Source organism: Loxodonta africana, chromosome X (assembly GCF_030014295.1).
Source record: "Loxodonta africana isolate mLoxAfr1 chromosome X, mLoxAfr1.hap2, whole genome shotgun sequence".
Lineage (NCBI taxonomy): Eukaryota > Metazoa > Chordata > Mammalia > Proboscidea > Elephantidae > Loxodonta > Loxodonta africana.
The window spans coordinates 178,292,142-178,307,884 of NC_087369.1; the positions used below are offsets into that span (position 1 = coordinate 178,292,142).

Genomic DNA, 15,743 nt, shown 5'->3' on the forward strand with positions numbered 1-15,743 from the left:
GAAAATGTTCTACATTCTACTTTGGTGACTAGTGTCTGGGGTCTGAAAAGCCTGTGAGCGGCCAAGATACTCCACTGGTCTCACCCCTTCGGGAGCATGGAAAAATGAAGAAAACTAAACATTCAAGGGAAAGATTAGTCCTAAGATCTAATGGACCACATATACCACAGCTTCCACCAGGCTGAGTCCAGTACAGCTAGATGGTGCCTGGGTACCACCACCGACTGCTCTGACAGGGATCACAATAAAGGGTCCCAGAGAGAGCTGGAGAAAAATGTAGAACAAAATTCTAACTCTCAAAAAACAAACAAACAAACAAAAAAGACAAGATTTCCTGGCCTAACAGATACTAGAGATATCCCAGGAGTATGGCCCCCGGACACCCTTTTAGCTAAGTAATGAAGTCATTCCTGAGGTTCACCTTTCAACCAAAGATTACACAGGCCCATATAACAAAATGAGACTAAAGGGGCACAACAGCCCAGTGTCAGGGACCAGAAGGCAGGAGGGGACAGGAAAGGTGGTAATAGGGAACCTAAGGTCGAGAAGGGAGAGTCTGGACATGTCATGGGGTTGTTAACCAGGATCATAAAACAATATGTATACTAACTGTTTAATGAAAAACTAGCTTGTTCTGTAAACCTTCATCTTAAGTACAATAATAATAATAAAAGGTAAATAAAAAAATAAAGAAAGTCAAACTGGATTTAGAAGATGACATGGAACCAGGGATATCACTGCAGATGTCAGAAGGAAAATGGCTGAAAGCAGAGAATACCAGAAAGAGGTTTACCTGTGTTTTGACTATCCAAAGGCATTCACCTGTGTGGATCATAGCAAATTATGGGTAACATTTCGGAGAATGGGAATTCCAGAACACTTAATTGTGCTCATGAGGAACCTGTACATAGAAAGAGGTAATCATTCAAACAGAATAAGGGGATATTGCCTGGTTTAAACTCAGGAAAGGTGTGTGTCAGGGTTGTACCCTTTCACCATACCTATTCAATCTGTATACTGACCAAAAAATTTGAGAAGCTGGAGAGTGTGAAGAATAAAGGGGCGTAAGGATTGGAGGAAGACTCATTAACGACCTGTGTTATGTAGATGACACAACCCTGCTTTCTGAAAGTGAAGAGGACTTCAGTATGGATTACACCTCAACATTAAGAAAGCAAAATCCTCACAACTGGACCAATAAGCAACATCATGATAAAGAGAGATAAGACTGAAGTTGTCAAGGATTTCATTTTACTTGGATCCACAATCAACACCCATGGAAGCAGCAGTCAAGAAATCAAATGATGCATTGCACTGGGCAAATCTGCTGCAAAAGACCTCTTTAAGGTGTTGAAAAGCAAAGATATTACCTTGAGGACTAAGGTGTGCCTGACCCAACCCATGGTGTTTTCAATTGCCTCACATGCATATGAAAGCTCGATGATGAATAAGGAAGACAAAAGAAGAGCTGACATCTTTGAATCGTGGTCTTAGCGAAGAATATTGAATATACTGTGGATTGTGGAAACCCTGGTGGTGTAGTAGTTAAGTGCTATGGCTCTTGACGGAAGGGTCGGCAGTTCGAATCCACCCAGTGCTCCTTGGAAACTCTATGGGGTAGTTCTACTCTGTCTTATAGGGTCACTATGAGTCGGAATCGACTCAACAGCAACAGGTTTGGTTTGGCTTTGGCCAAAAAAAAGCCAAAAGAACTAACAAATCTGTCTAGGAAGAAGTACAACAAGAATGCTCCTCAGAAGCAAGGATGGTGAGGCTGGGTCTCACATTCTTTGGACAGGTTACCAGGAGGGATCAGTCCCTGGAGAAGCACATCGTGCTTGGTAAAGTACAGGGTCAGCAAAAAAGAGGAAGACCCTTAGTGAGATGGATTGACAGTGGCCGCAACAACGGACTGAAAGCATATCAACGATTGTGAGGATGGTACAAGACCAGGCAGTGTTTTGTTCTGTTGTACATAGGGTCACCATGAGTCAGAACCAACTCTACGGCACCTAACAACATAATTATACAGCCACAGTAGTCAAAACAGCATGGTACTGGTACAACAACACACACACAGACCAATGAAACATAATTGAGAACCCAGATGTAAATCCATCTATCTATGAGCATCTGATATTTGACAAAGGCCCAAAGTCCATTAAATGGGGGAAAAGACAATCTCTTTAACAAATAGTGCTGGCATAACTGGATATGCTGTAAAAAAAAATTAAAATATATGTAAAAAATTTTAAAAATATGCTGTAAAAAAATAAAATAGGGCCCATACCTCAAACCATTCACAAAAACTAACTCAAAATGGATCAAAGACCTAAATATAAAATGTAAAATGATGAAGATCACGGGAGAAAAAATAAGGACAACACGAGGGGCCCTAATACATGGCATAAATAGTATACAAACCATAACTAACAATGCACAAATGCCAGAAGAGAAACTAACCAGAAGAGAAACACATAGGCTCATCAAAACACTTCACCAAAAGAGTAAAAGAGAACCTACAGACTGGGAAAAATTTTTGGCTATGACATATCCAATAAGGGTCTAATCTCTAAAATCTATGAGATACTGCAACTCTTCAAAACAAAAAGACAAATAATCCAATTAAAAAATGGGCAAAGGAAATGAACACACACTTCACTAAAGAAGACATTGAAACGGCTAACAGACACAAGAGCAAATGCTTGCGATAAATAGCCATTAGAGAAATGCAAATCAAAACTACACTGAGAGACCATCTAACCCCGACAATACTGTCACTAATCCAAAACAATAACAACAAAATAACAAATGTTGGAGAGGCTGTGGAGAGACTGGAACTCTTATGCACTTCTAATGGGAATGTAAAATAGAAACAGAAACACTATATGATTCAGCAATCCTATTTTTAGGAATATACCCTAGAGAAATAATAGCTGTCACATGAATACACATATGCACATCCATGTTCATTGCAGCATTATTCACAATAGCATAAAGATGGAAACAACCTAAATGCCCATAAACAGATGAACGGATAAACAAACTATAGTATGTGCACACAATGGAATACTAAGCAACAATAAAGAACAATTATGAATCAGTGAACATCTCACAACATGGATGAATCTGGAGGGTATTATGCTGAGTAAAATAAGTCAGTCACAAAAGGACAAATATTGTATGAGTCCACAATTATAAGAACTCAAGAAAAGGTTTACACACAGAAAAAAACGTTCTTTGCTGGTTACAAAGGTGGGGAGGGATGGGGAGGAGAAATCACTAACTAGAGAGTAGACAAGTGTCAACTTCAGTGAAGGGAAGGACAACACACAATATAGGGGAAGTCAACACGATTGGACCAAAGCAAAAACAAACAAGTTTCCTCGACACATCCCAACACTTTGAGGGACCGAGTACCTGGGGCTGGGTGGGGCTTGGGGACCATAGTCTTAGGGGACATCTAGGTCAATTGGCATAATATAGATTATAAAGAAAATGTTCTACATCCTACTTTGGTGAGTAGTGAACAGCTATCTAAGATACATCTACTGGTTCCATCCTATCTGGAGCAAAGGAGAATGAAGAAAACCAAACACAAAAGGACAATACTAGCATGAAGGACTATAAAGACCACATGAACCAGAGACTCTACCAGCCTGAGACCTGAAGAAATAGACAATGCTGGGCTACCACCAACAACTGCCCTGACAGGGATCACAACAGAGAGTCCCAGACACAGCAGGAGAAAAATGTAGAACAGAATTCAAATTCACTTAAAAAGACCAGACTTACTGGTCTGACAGAGACTGGAGGAACCCCTGAAATTATGGTTCCTGGACGCTCTTCTGACCCAGAAGTGAAACCATTCCCGAAGCCCACTTTTCAGACAAAGATTAGACAGGCCTACAAAACAAAAAATCACACACGTGAGGAACATGTTTTTAGCTCAATCAAATATATGAGACCAAATGGGCAGCTCCTGTCCAAGTACAGGATGAGAAGAAAGGAAGAGACAGGAACTGGACAAATCAACACAGGGAACCTGGGGTGGAAAGGGGAAGTGTGCTGTCATAATGTGGGAATTGCAACTAATGTCACAAAACACTATGTGTATACATTTTTGAATGAGAAATTAACTTGAGCTGTAAACTACCAGCTAAAGTACAATAAAAAATAAATAAATAAACATAATGAATGTCACTGAATTGTTCATGTAAAAAAAAGAAGTAAAACTATCTTTGACATAATTCTGTATGAGAAAATCCTGAGGAACGCTCCCCCCCCCCGCCCATACATACACACATGCAATTACAACTAATACATCTGTTAAGGAAGGTCACAAGATACAAAAACCAATATACAAAAATCATTTTCATTTGGATATACATGCAAAGAAGAACCTGAAAGTGAGATTAAGATAATAATTCACAGTAGCATCAAAAAGAATAAAATATTTAGGACAATTTTAACAAAAAAAGTGAAAGACTTCTACAATAAAAAACACAAAATATTGCTGAGGGAAAATAAAGAAGGTCTAAATTAATGGAGAGGTATTCCAAGTTCATGGATTGAAAGATTCAATATTAAGATGGCAGTTCTCTCCGAAATGATGTATAGATTCAATGTAATCCCTTCAAAATCAAAGCAGCATCATTTACAGAAATTAAGAAGCTGATCCTAACATTTATACGGAAATAAAAAGAACCAAGAACATCAAAGAAAATTTTGAAAAAGAACAAAATAAGAGGACTCACCTTTCCTAATTTCAATACTTCCTACAAAGCTATAGTACTCAAGACAGTGAGGAACTGGCATGAGGATAAACTTATAGACCAATGGAACATAACTGAGAGTACAGATATAAACTCCTAAATTTATGGTCAATTTATTTTCAAAAAGGTTCCAAAGCAATTAAATGGTGAAAGGATAGTCTTTTCAACAAATGGTGCTGGGCCAATTACATATTCACATACAAAAAGTTCTCATTTAGACCCTTGCCTCACACAATGCACAAAAAACGACTCACAATAGATCACAGACTTATATAAGAGGCAAAACTTTTAAAAGAAAACATAGGATATAATCTTCATGGCCTTGGGTTAGGTTAGGCAAAGAGTTCTTGGATACAATACCAAAAAGCACAATCCATAAAAGAAAAAAAAATGACAAATTAGATTTATTAAAATTCAAAGCCTTTGTCCTTCAAAATATACCATTAGGAAAATAAAAAGACAAGCCACACACTGAGAGAAAATAATCGCAAATCATGTATCTGATAAGGGTTTGGTATCGGAACTGACTCGAGAACAACTAATAACAACAACAATCCAAAATATATAAAGAACTCTTACAACTCAGCAATACAATTTAAAAAACAAATAGCCCAATTTAAACATTGGGCAAAAGATTTCAACAGATGTTTCTTCAAAGAAGATACACAAGTGGCCAATGAACACATGAAGAGATGCTCAACATCATCAGTCATTAGGGAAATGTGAGTCAAAATCACAATGAGATAACACGTCACACCCACAAGTATGGCTATAATTCTAAAAAAGTAAAAGGGAAAATAACTAATGTTGGCAAGGATTTGGCAAAATTGGCATTCTCATACATTGCTGCTAGGAATATAAAATGGTGTAGCCCCTTTGGAAAAGAATTTGGCAAAATATTAAACATACAGTTAGCCCTTTGGAAAAGAATTTGGCAAAATATTAAACATGCAGTTACCTTATGACCCAGAAAATCCACCCCTAGTTGTATACCCAAGAGAATTGAAAACACATATCCACTGAAAAACTTTTACACAAGTGTTCATAGCAGCATCATTCATAATATTCCCAAAGTGGAGATGACTCAAATGCTCATCAAAGATGAACAGATAAACAAAACATGGTGAAATAAAAAAAAAACATGGTATATACATATTATTCATTATTCAGTCATAGAAAGGGATACAGTTTTGATACATGTTACGACACGGATGAACCCTGAAAACATCATGCTAAGTGAAAGAAGCCAGACACAAAAAGACAAATATTATAGATTCCACTCATAAGAAATATCTAGAATAGGCAAATTCAGAGAGACAGAAAGTAGGTTAGTGGCTGCCTGATGCTGGGAGTGGTAATGGGGATTGACTGCATGAGGGCAAAGGAGATGTCACTGAGATGATGGAAATGTCTAAAGCTGGATTGTAGTGATGGTCACACCACCTGTTAAATTCACTGAAAATTGCATTTATTGCACCGATGGTATGTTAAAGACATTTATCTGAATGAATTAAAAAGAGCGAATTTTATGGTATGTAGATTATACCTTGCTGAACTTTTTTTTAGAAGCACTCTGGGGACAGAAAGAAAGGAAGGGGGGGAGGAAAGGAAGGGGGTCAGGAGGTCACCTATTTACTTTGATCATTTATTTGAGCCCATACAGAGCTTATTAGGCTGTTGTTTGTTGTTGTTGTTGCTGTGGTAATGGTAGGGATGGTGGTTTTCCCATGAGGGCTAAGGACCAAGCAGCAATTTGGTCTTAAAAAAAGAAAAAAAATAAGTTTTAATTAAAAAAAAAAAAAGAAATGTTGCTGGACTGAAATTTGGAGTAGCAGCGCGGGCAAAGTGGAGTGAATGGACTTTTAGAATATTCAAGATGTAAAAGTGACAGGACTTTGTACTGACTGGCTATTGGGAGTGGATAGGAGGATGGCTCAGACTTGGCGTGCTTAAAGTTGAATTCCTGTTGTCCTCCCACTTGCTTGTCCTGCCATGCTGCCAATGTCAGTGAGTGGACCAGCACCCTGGTACAGAGCAGGCATTCACTGATTGTCTTTGAAGTGAGCAAATGAGTTAATGGAGTAAAAATATGGCCAAACAAAGCATTCACCAGACCCTGATAGACAGCCAATCCTAAATTCACCATCAAGGTCAGACGCAGCACATTAGAGAAATGCAAATCAAACCTACAATGAGATACTATCTTGCCCCAACAAGGCTGACACTAATCCAAAAAATACAAAATAATGAATGTTGGAGAAGTTGTAGAGAGACTGGAATACTTATACACTGCTGGTGGGAATGTCAAATGGACCAACCACTTTGGAAATTGATTTGGCGCTTCCTTAAAAAGCTAGAAATAGAACTACCATATGATCCAGCAATCCCACTCCTTGGAATATATCCTAGAGAAATAAGAGCCTTTACACGAACAGATATATGCACACCCATGTTCACTGTAGCACTATTTACAATAGCAAAAAGATGGAGGCAACCAAGGTGCCCATCAACAGATGAATGGATAAATAAATTATGGTATATTTACACAATGGAATACTACACATCGATAAAGAACAGTGATGAATGTGTGAAACATTTCATAACATGGAGGAATCTGGAAGGCATTATGCTGAGTGAAATTAGTCAGTTGAAAACGGACAAATATTATATAACACCACTATTAAAAGAACTCGAGAAATAGTTTAAACAGAGAAGAAAATATTCTTTGATAGTTACGAGAGGGCAGAGGAGGCAGGGTGGGAGAGGGGTATTCACTAATTAGATAGTAGATAAGAACTACTTTAGGTGACAGGAAAGACAATACACAATACAGGTGAGGTCAGCACAACTGGACTAAATCAAAAGCAAAGAAGTTTCCTGAATAAACTGAATGCTTTGAAGGCCAGCGTAGCAGGGGTGAGGGTTTGGGGACCATAGTTTCAGGGGATATCTAAGTGAATTGGCGTAATAAAATCTACTAAGAAAACATTCTCTATCCCACTTTGGAGACTGGCATCTGGGGTCTTAAATGCTAGCAAGCAGCCATCTAAGATGCATCAATTGGTCTCAAGCCACCTGGAGCAAAGGGGAATGAAGAACACTAAGGACACAAGGTAATTATGAGCCCAAGAGACAGAATGGGCCACATAAACCAGAGACTACATCAGCTTGAGGCCAGAAGAATTAGACAGTGCCCCGCTACCATCAATGACCGCCCTGACTAGGAACACAACAGAGAGTCTCTAACCAAGTGTGAGAAAACTGCAGAGCAGAACTCAAATTCATGTAAAAAGACCAAACTTAATGGTCTACCTGAGACGGTAGGAACCCCCAAAGCCATGACCCCCGGATGCTCTGTTAACCGAGAACTAAAACCGTTCCCAAAGCCACTCCTCAGACAAAGATTAGACTGGAGTATAAAACATGAAATAATATTCATGATGAGCGTGCTTCTTAGTTCAATCAGATACATGAGACTAAACGTGCAGCTCCTGTCCAGAGGCACGATGAGAAGGCAGGAAGGGACAGCAGGAGGTGTGGCACAGGCCATTTTTGGCCAAGAGCCTCTTATCCTGTAAATCTTTGCATGGGGCAATGGCATGTGCATGTTAAGTCCACATGAACATGGGCAATATTTGGTATTTCTGTAGAAAGAGGGTCATGGTGGTACCCAACTGGTGGATCTATGTTCATTTTGGCTCCAAGCAGGAAGAGACTCTTACAAGCAAGGATGTTGATTAATCCAGGCCTCCCTCCTCAGGCCTACCAGGCAGAAAACACAGCTGCCAGAAACACTGTAGATACCACCTGATCAGTGGAAGGAATGCAAACTGATATTTACTGCTGACTCAGGGCTGACAAGCAGAGATCTGAAACTACTTGTGGTTCCTGATGCAGATGCGAAAACAAGGAAGTGATGGGTTCCAGTCTCAAAGAAACAAAGAACTAGGTGGGGCACTCAAAAGAAGCCAACAGGGAATATTCACTTTATCACACTGGTTATTAAATATAACCTCTGTAATTAAATAAAGAGGTTATATTTAAAGAGGTTATATCTTATCTCATAACCAGTGTGCTAAAGGAAATGTTTGCTATGGGATAAATATGGATAAATAAGCATATTTACCTCCTGGGGTTGCTGTGAAGATTAGATTGTCTTGAATAGTATCTGGTTGCCATTATCATTATCACCAGTTCTTTAATGAGGAGGTATTGGAAGTTGACATCACAATGCTGTTCTATAGTGTTTGCAATTCTTCTTTACCTTTATAGTTAATGTAGAATAAGCTGCATGTAATTTTTACTACCGTGTGTCCTAAAAGGGCAATACAAGGCTAAGAAACAACTCTGAAAGAGTAGGAGTGTTACATAGATAAATGGAAAAATAGATTACGAAAGTGCTCCCAAAAAATGATAGCTCAAATTTTTCTTTGATTGGCTATACAGTTAAATCATCCACCTCTTTTATTATGTGACTTTTGCTTGGCAATGTATTGTTTCCAGTTTAAGGGAGTCCCTGGGTGGCAAAAACGGTTCATCACTGGACTACTAACTGAAAGGTTGGTGGTTTGGACACACCCAGAGGCACCTCGGAAGAAAGGCCTTGCAAACTGGTTTTAAAGGTCACAGCCTTGAAAACCCTATGGAGCAGCAGTTCTACTCTGCACACAAGGGGTAGCCATGAGTCGGAATCGACTTGAGGACAACTAACAACAAGAACAAGTAGTACTAAAAAGGTTTTTCAGAGTTGTTTTCAGAATGGACTCCCTGAGCTGTCCCCATGCCCTGCTCTGCCATTCCTGATTCTTGCTGGGCCAGCCTTGCTCTGGAGGGGCATATAAAGGGTAAAATCTGAGTAGTAAACATTTGCGTATAGATCAAAATTAAGTCAGCACTGTAAGGTCTTGCAGACAGTCGATTTACACCTTCCACTTCACAGCCAAGCAAACTGAGGCATGGAGAGGGTAGGGAAGGGTCTTGCTGTAAGCTAGACAACGCGTCAGTGACAGTGCCAGGCCTGGGAAGTCAGACCAAGTTTGAAACCATGTACACTGGGCGTCAGTCACCATGCGAGCTTGCTTTGCTGTTCCAGCTCTTCCTGAGTGCTAGGCCCATCTGGCGCTGCTCTCATTGCTGGGCGAACTGTGTCGCGCAACTGGCACAAACCGTGACGACAACCCCGCTGCAAAACAAGAGTGGCCTTTCTCTTCAACCAGGATTACGGTGAGTACCACCACCCCCTGGGGCTGCGGAGCCCAGGTGGGAGACGCCGCCACCCACAATGCGCCAGCCCTGAAAGTGCCTGTGCAAATTCACCCATCGCAACCACCCAGGGCAAACCCTGCCCGGACTCCAGCGCGGGACCCACCTGTGCTGGAGGTCACGACTTCCAACTCTGCAGAGCGGACGGAATGTCAAGCAGGTAAGGCCTCCGAAGGCAGCTTTGCACCCTCCTTTGCTTTTCACCCCCCCTCAAGCTGTTAGCCCCACACTCCCCCCCTGCGCCAGCCGTTCAGGCCAGGCTGAGAACCCTGAGGCTCCGCCCCTCTGCTTCCGGCCTGTGCGGGGGCGGGGCGGGGAGGGGGCGGGGCGGGGGCGGGGGCGGGGGCGGGGCGGGGATAGTAAAGAAGCTGTATCCTCCGCAGAGGAAACCCTCGTGGCGTGGTGGTTAAGAGCTACCGCTGCTAACCAAGGGGTCGGTGGTTGGAATCCACCAGGCTCTCCTCGGAAACTGTATAGGGGCAGTTCTACTCTGTCCTGTTGGGTCGCTATAAGGCGGTAATCGACTCGACGGCACTGGGTTTGGTTTTTTTTTGGTATCGTCCGCCGCGCTGGGAGGACTTTCTAGAGCATCCCATCCAGAAGGATCGGGTCCAGGGAGCTCCAGGGTGTCTCCTTCATGTAACAGATTGGGAGTTGAAGGCGCAGGGAGGAAAAAAGACGAGCCCATAGAGCTACACTGCGAGTAACACCCAGGTCGCCCACCTGCCTTTTCAGTGCTGCCCCGAACCCAACACCATGCTTCAGCTTTATGGTGGCTCAGCTTGGGAATCGACTCGACAGCAGTGGGTTTGGTTTTTTTGTTTGTTTGTTTTAGCTTGGCTGAATGCAGTGACATTATCCAGCACGGTACGAGGTTTGCTGGAACTAAAACCCTTCCACTATGTTTCCACCGCATTGCTGCACTCCCACCAGCTCAACTCAGCACGTTGAATCCAAGGTCCAATTACAGTGCTAAATGCAGTGGACACTGGAAAACGGAATAAGCCATTAGGAATGCACACCTTGCACATAAAATTTAAAGGATAATAAATATTACAAAGAAAGACCAAAAAGTGTACTGAAATAGTATGTACGTGCAATGGAAATACTGGACCAAGGGGAAAAAATAGAGTGAGAACAAACAGGGAATATAATGTACAGACACTGAAAAATGGAAAATCGAGTGTACTGTAGTACATATGAAAATTTTTACTGTAATGGCAAAAAGGTGATAAGTGAAGCAGTTCGTAGGAGTCAGGATCAACAAAACAAGGAAAAGCCTCCACAACTTGGCCCTAGAGTCTCTCCCCTGGGAATGCTCTGTCCCCACTGGTCTAATTGGAGAACTGCTACTCATCAGTTTTTACTCAATTCAGATACTACCTCCTCTGTGAATACTTCCCCATCTTTCCCAGATGAATTTATTTTCCCTTTTTCATGTGTCCAATATGTCCAATATGTTCTGCACAGGCCTCAGGTATACCACATTCTGGATCATAATTTCTCTCTACATGTCTTCTCCAATGAACAAGTAGCTTCTTGAGAGCAAAAAACTTGATTTATCTATCACCATCTTGCCTTACCTTTACTGATTTCATTCATTCTAGTTGCTACTGTCATGCGCCTGCCTATCACACGATCTGTTCTTTGTGAAATGTTCTTCCTTCTCCTGTTTGTCTCATTAACTTCTATTTGTTCTGTAAACTCCATGAGGGCGTGAACTGTATTTGATTTTTTTTTACCATTTTACACCCGGAGCTTTGTACAGTGTATTCCAAGCAGCTAACACAGTGCCTGGCACAAAATGGGAATTAAGAACATATTTGTTGAATGAGTGAATTAATAGTTGAATGAAAAACAATAGGTACAGATGAGCTAGAAAATAAGAAACAAAAAAACAAATGCTGCTTTCTGGGTCCTTTTACATTCCAGCAACACTGGCCTTCCTTCTGTTCCTAGAACAGAACACATCAAGCTTGTTCCTGCTCTGTTTCCAAAATATAATCTGCTCATCCATTTGTCTCATTTTTCTGTAAAATATCAGGATCAGATAGTAAATTTTATAATTCTTATTTCTTGTTCTCCTATTTCTTCTTCTTTCTCTTTCTCCTTACAAGCCTCTGTTTCTCCAGTCCACCCTGTTAGATTTCATTTTACACATTCAACCACTGGAGAAATACACTATGCAAGTTTGACTCCTCCAAGAAGCAGATGCCAAGATGGAATTACAAGTGCAAGTGATATATTGTGGGTGATGCCTGTGAAGACAAACAGGAGTGGGAGCAGAAGTAGGTAGGGTGAGCCTTCAGACCATAAGGCAGGTCTGATACCTGTGAAAGGAGAAGAAACAAAGGAGGATTAGGTAGGAAGGGCTTCTGATTGCAGTGCAGCTCCAGAGCAAAGGTTGCTGTGTGGAGGAATTCTTCCTTGTGCAGATGGCCCTAATATGCTTCCTGTGCTCACAAATTTGCTGGAGATGCCTGATAACGGAATGACCTTGGCTAAAATGCTGCAAAAAGATCTTCAAAATGCTGCAGGTGGAGGCTGTTGGCTGACTCCAGTCTTCATAGTAGGTTTCCTTTTGAAAGAAGATCTGAAAGGCTCCGTCATGGCTGCCACAGACATTATGATCCCATATCCATAAATCTGGGGTAGGGATTCATTGGCCAAGTGTGAGTCTGGTGATTATCTGGGACCAGTCAGTTGTAGCTATGTGAGTGACGTTGCACTATACAGCTTTCATGGGTAACCAGATGTCCCTGTTTGGCGAGGATTGAGGGATTTTTGGGGATATAAGACTTTCACTACAGAAACTGGGACATTCCAGGGCAAACTGGGATGGTTGGTCACCCTAGAGGCACCCATGTGAATGGGGGTGGGAGGGGCAATTAAGACAATCCTATACCAAAAAAGGAAACCCTGGTAGTGTAGTGGTTAAATGCTACGGCTGCTAACCAAGAGATCGGCAGTTCAAATCTGCCAGGTTTTTTATACCAAAAAAACCAAACCCACTGCCGTCGAGTCGATTCCAACTCACAGTGACCCTAGAGGACAGAGTAGAACTGCCCCATAGAGTTTCCAAGGAGCGCCTGGTAGATTTGAACTGCCGACTTCTTGGTTAGCAGACATAGCATTTAGTCACTACGCCACCAGGGTTTCCAGACAATCCTATAGGAACCTACTATAAAAACAACTGTATTTTACTGCATTTTATGGAGAAAATTCTATGCTATAGTGGTTTTATCGGATTATAAGAGTTTATGAAGGTCTCAGGACTAATCCCTCAAAAATGCCAATCATCTCTTATACTTTATTTCTTGTCATGCTCACTTTCTTGTGTATTTGTACATGCTTCTTCTGTCTAGAATGCCTCTCTTACTGAACCTCCCTACCCTTGCCCCCACTATTAGAAGCAAATGTCTCATGCCCATTGCATTGATTTCCATAAGTAAGGCTTTTTCTAAATGAAGATTAAATTACACAATGAATTGCAAGCACCTATCATAGAGCGTGTTCAAATCCGCCAGGCGCTCCTTGGAAACTCTATGGGGCAGTTCTACTCTGTCCTATAGGGTTGCTATGAGTTGGAATCGACTCGAAGGCAGTGGGTTATCATACAGCATGGCATAAATTAGGGGCTTATGTCAGTCAGAAGGAAACCCTGGTAGCGTAGTGGTTAAGTGCTATGGCTGCTAACCAAAAGGTTGGCAGTTCAAATCCGCCAGGCACTCCTTGGAAACTCTATGGGGCAGTTCTACTCTGTCCTATAGGGTCGCTATGAGTCTGAATCAACTCGATGGCACTGTTTTTTTTTTTTTTTGGATCAGTCAGAATTCTTAGTTGCATGCAACAGAAGCTGAATCTGGCTGATTTAAGTAGAAAAAAAGTGTTTAATAAAACTATTTTGGGGGTGGCACTATACTAGCACTTCTGCTATTGAAAAATCATAAAAAATACATAAAGGCAACTATTTATAGGCATTGGACAATGGCAAGCACATGACTCCAATCCCCAGGAGAAGAAAAACTCACAAGGTAAACCCCAGGATCGCCTCAGCTGTTTGCCTGATGACAATTTCCTAACGCAGAGAGAGCAGGATTCCAAGCTGATCTTGGCAGATTCACTGAGCTGAGGAGGCAAAGATCAGACTTAAAGGTAACAGAAGCACCTCTGGGGCAAAAATCTCTTGTGTAAGGCATCAGTGAAGATAAAGCTGTACAGAGATGGGTTGGGTAAACATATGTCTGGGGATTCCTGAAAATCTTGAAAAAGAGAGAGAAGGTTATAGAGCTTAAACTTCTTTGGTCTCAAGACTTACTATAAATCTATAATGATTAAAACACCATAGTATTGGAGTAAGAAACAAATCAATGAATGGAATAAAGCAAAATACAGTGATAGACTATACATATATGGTCATTTTGTTTTGTTTTAACTTTTTATTTTGAAATAGCTACACATTCATAAGAAATTGTTTCAAAATGTACAGGGAGGTCCCATGTACTACTTATCCAGTTTCCCCTATTAGTAACAGCTTTCATAATCTAGCACAATATCAAAACGAGGAAATTGATATTGGTACAATCACAGAGTGTATTCAGATTTTGCCAGATACATATGTGATTTTATCAAATGTGTGTGTTGGTGTAAAGGTGCCAGTGGTTAAAGCACTCTGCTGCTAGCCAAAAGGTTGGCGGCTGGAGCCCACCAGCCACTCCATGGGAGAAAGATGTGGCAGTCTGCTTCCGTAAAGATTTATACCCTTGTAAACCCTGTAGGGCAGTTCTATTCCGCCTTGTAGGGTTACTATGATTTGGATTCGGCTCAATGGCAGTGGGTTTGGTGGGGTTTTGTGTTGGCATATTTACCACCACAATCAAGATATAGAACATTTCTGTTCTGTACCCCACTTTGGTCAGTGGTATCTGGGGCCTTAAAAGCTTGTACACATCCATCTAAGATGCATCAGTTGGCCCCTACCCACCTGGGGCAAAGGAGAATGAAGAACACCAAAGACACAAGGAAAATATTAGCCCAAGAGGCAAAAGGGCCACATAAACCAGAGACTCCATAAGCCTGAGACCAGAAGAACTAGATGGTGCCCAGCTACCACCAATGACAGCCCTGACGGGAATACAACAGAGAGTTACCGATGGTGGGGGGGAGAAAAGTGTGGTGTGGAACTCAAATCCTAGTAAAAAGACCAGACTTAATGGTCTGACTGAGACTGAGGAACCCTTGAAGACATGGCCCTTGAATGCTCTGTAAACCCAGAACTAAAATCATTCCTGAAGCCAACTCTTCAGACAAAGATTAGACTGGACTATAAAAAATAAAATAATACTTGTGAAGAATGTGCTTCTTAGCTCACACAGACACAGGAGACTAAATGGGCAGCTCCTGTCCAGAGGTAGGATGAGAAGGCAGAAAGGGACAGGAGCTGGTTGGATAGACACAGGAAACCTGGAGTGGAAAGGGGGAGTGTGCTGTCACATTATAGGGATTGCGAATGGTGTCACATAACAATACGTGTATAAATTTTTGTATGAGACATTAACTTGAGTTGTAAACTTTCACTTGAAGTACAAAAAAAGACGTGGAACATTTCCATCATCACAAGATTCCTCTTGCTGCCCTTTTACAGCCACAGCCACTTCCCTGCCTCCCTACTCCCCTCCTTTCTCCCTCAACACCTGGAAACTAGTA

General features: G+C 41.4%; 1 protein-coding gene across 9 annotated transcripts in view; it reads right to left on the reverse strand.

Moving 5' to 3' along the window:
• TMLHE (trimethyllysine hydroxylase, epsilon) overlaps positions 1 to 10,275 on the reverse strand; it is a 153,346-nt gene extending 143,071 nt beyond the window's left edge. For 2 of the 9 annotated variants that reach the window (XM_064277833.1, XM_064277834.1), the window contains exon 1: positions 8,902 to 10,134. In XM_064277833.1, coding sequence (XP_064133903.1) covers positions 8,902 to 8,960 — 59 coding nt within the window. In that variant the 5' untranslated portion in view covers positions 8,961 to 10,134. The other 7 variants (XM_064277830.1, XM_064277835.1, XM_064277831.1 and 4 more) reach the window with 6 other exon arrangements.
• Positions 10,276 to 15,743: the final 5,468 nt, after the last annotated feature.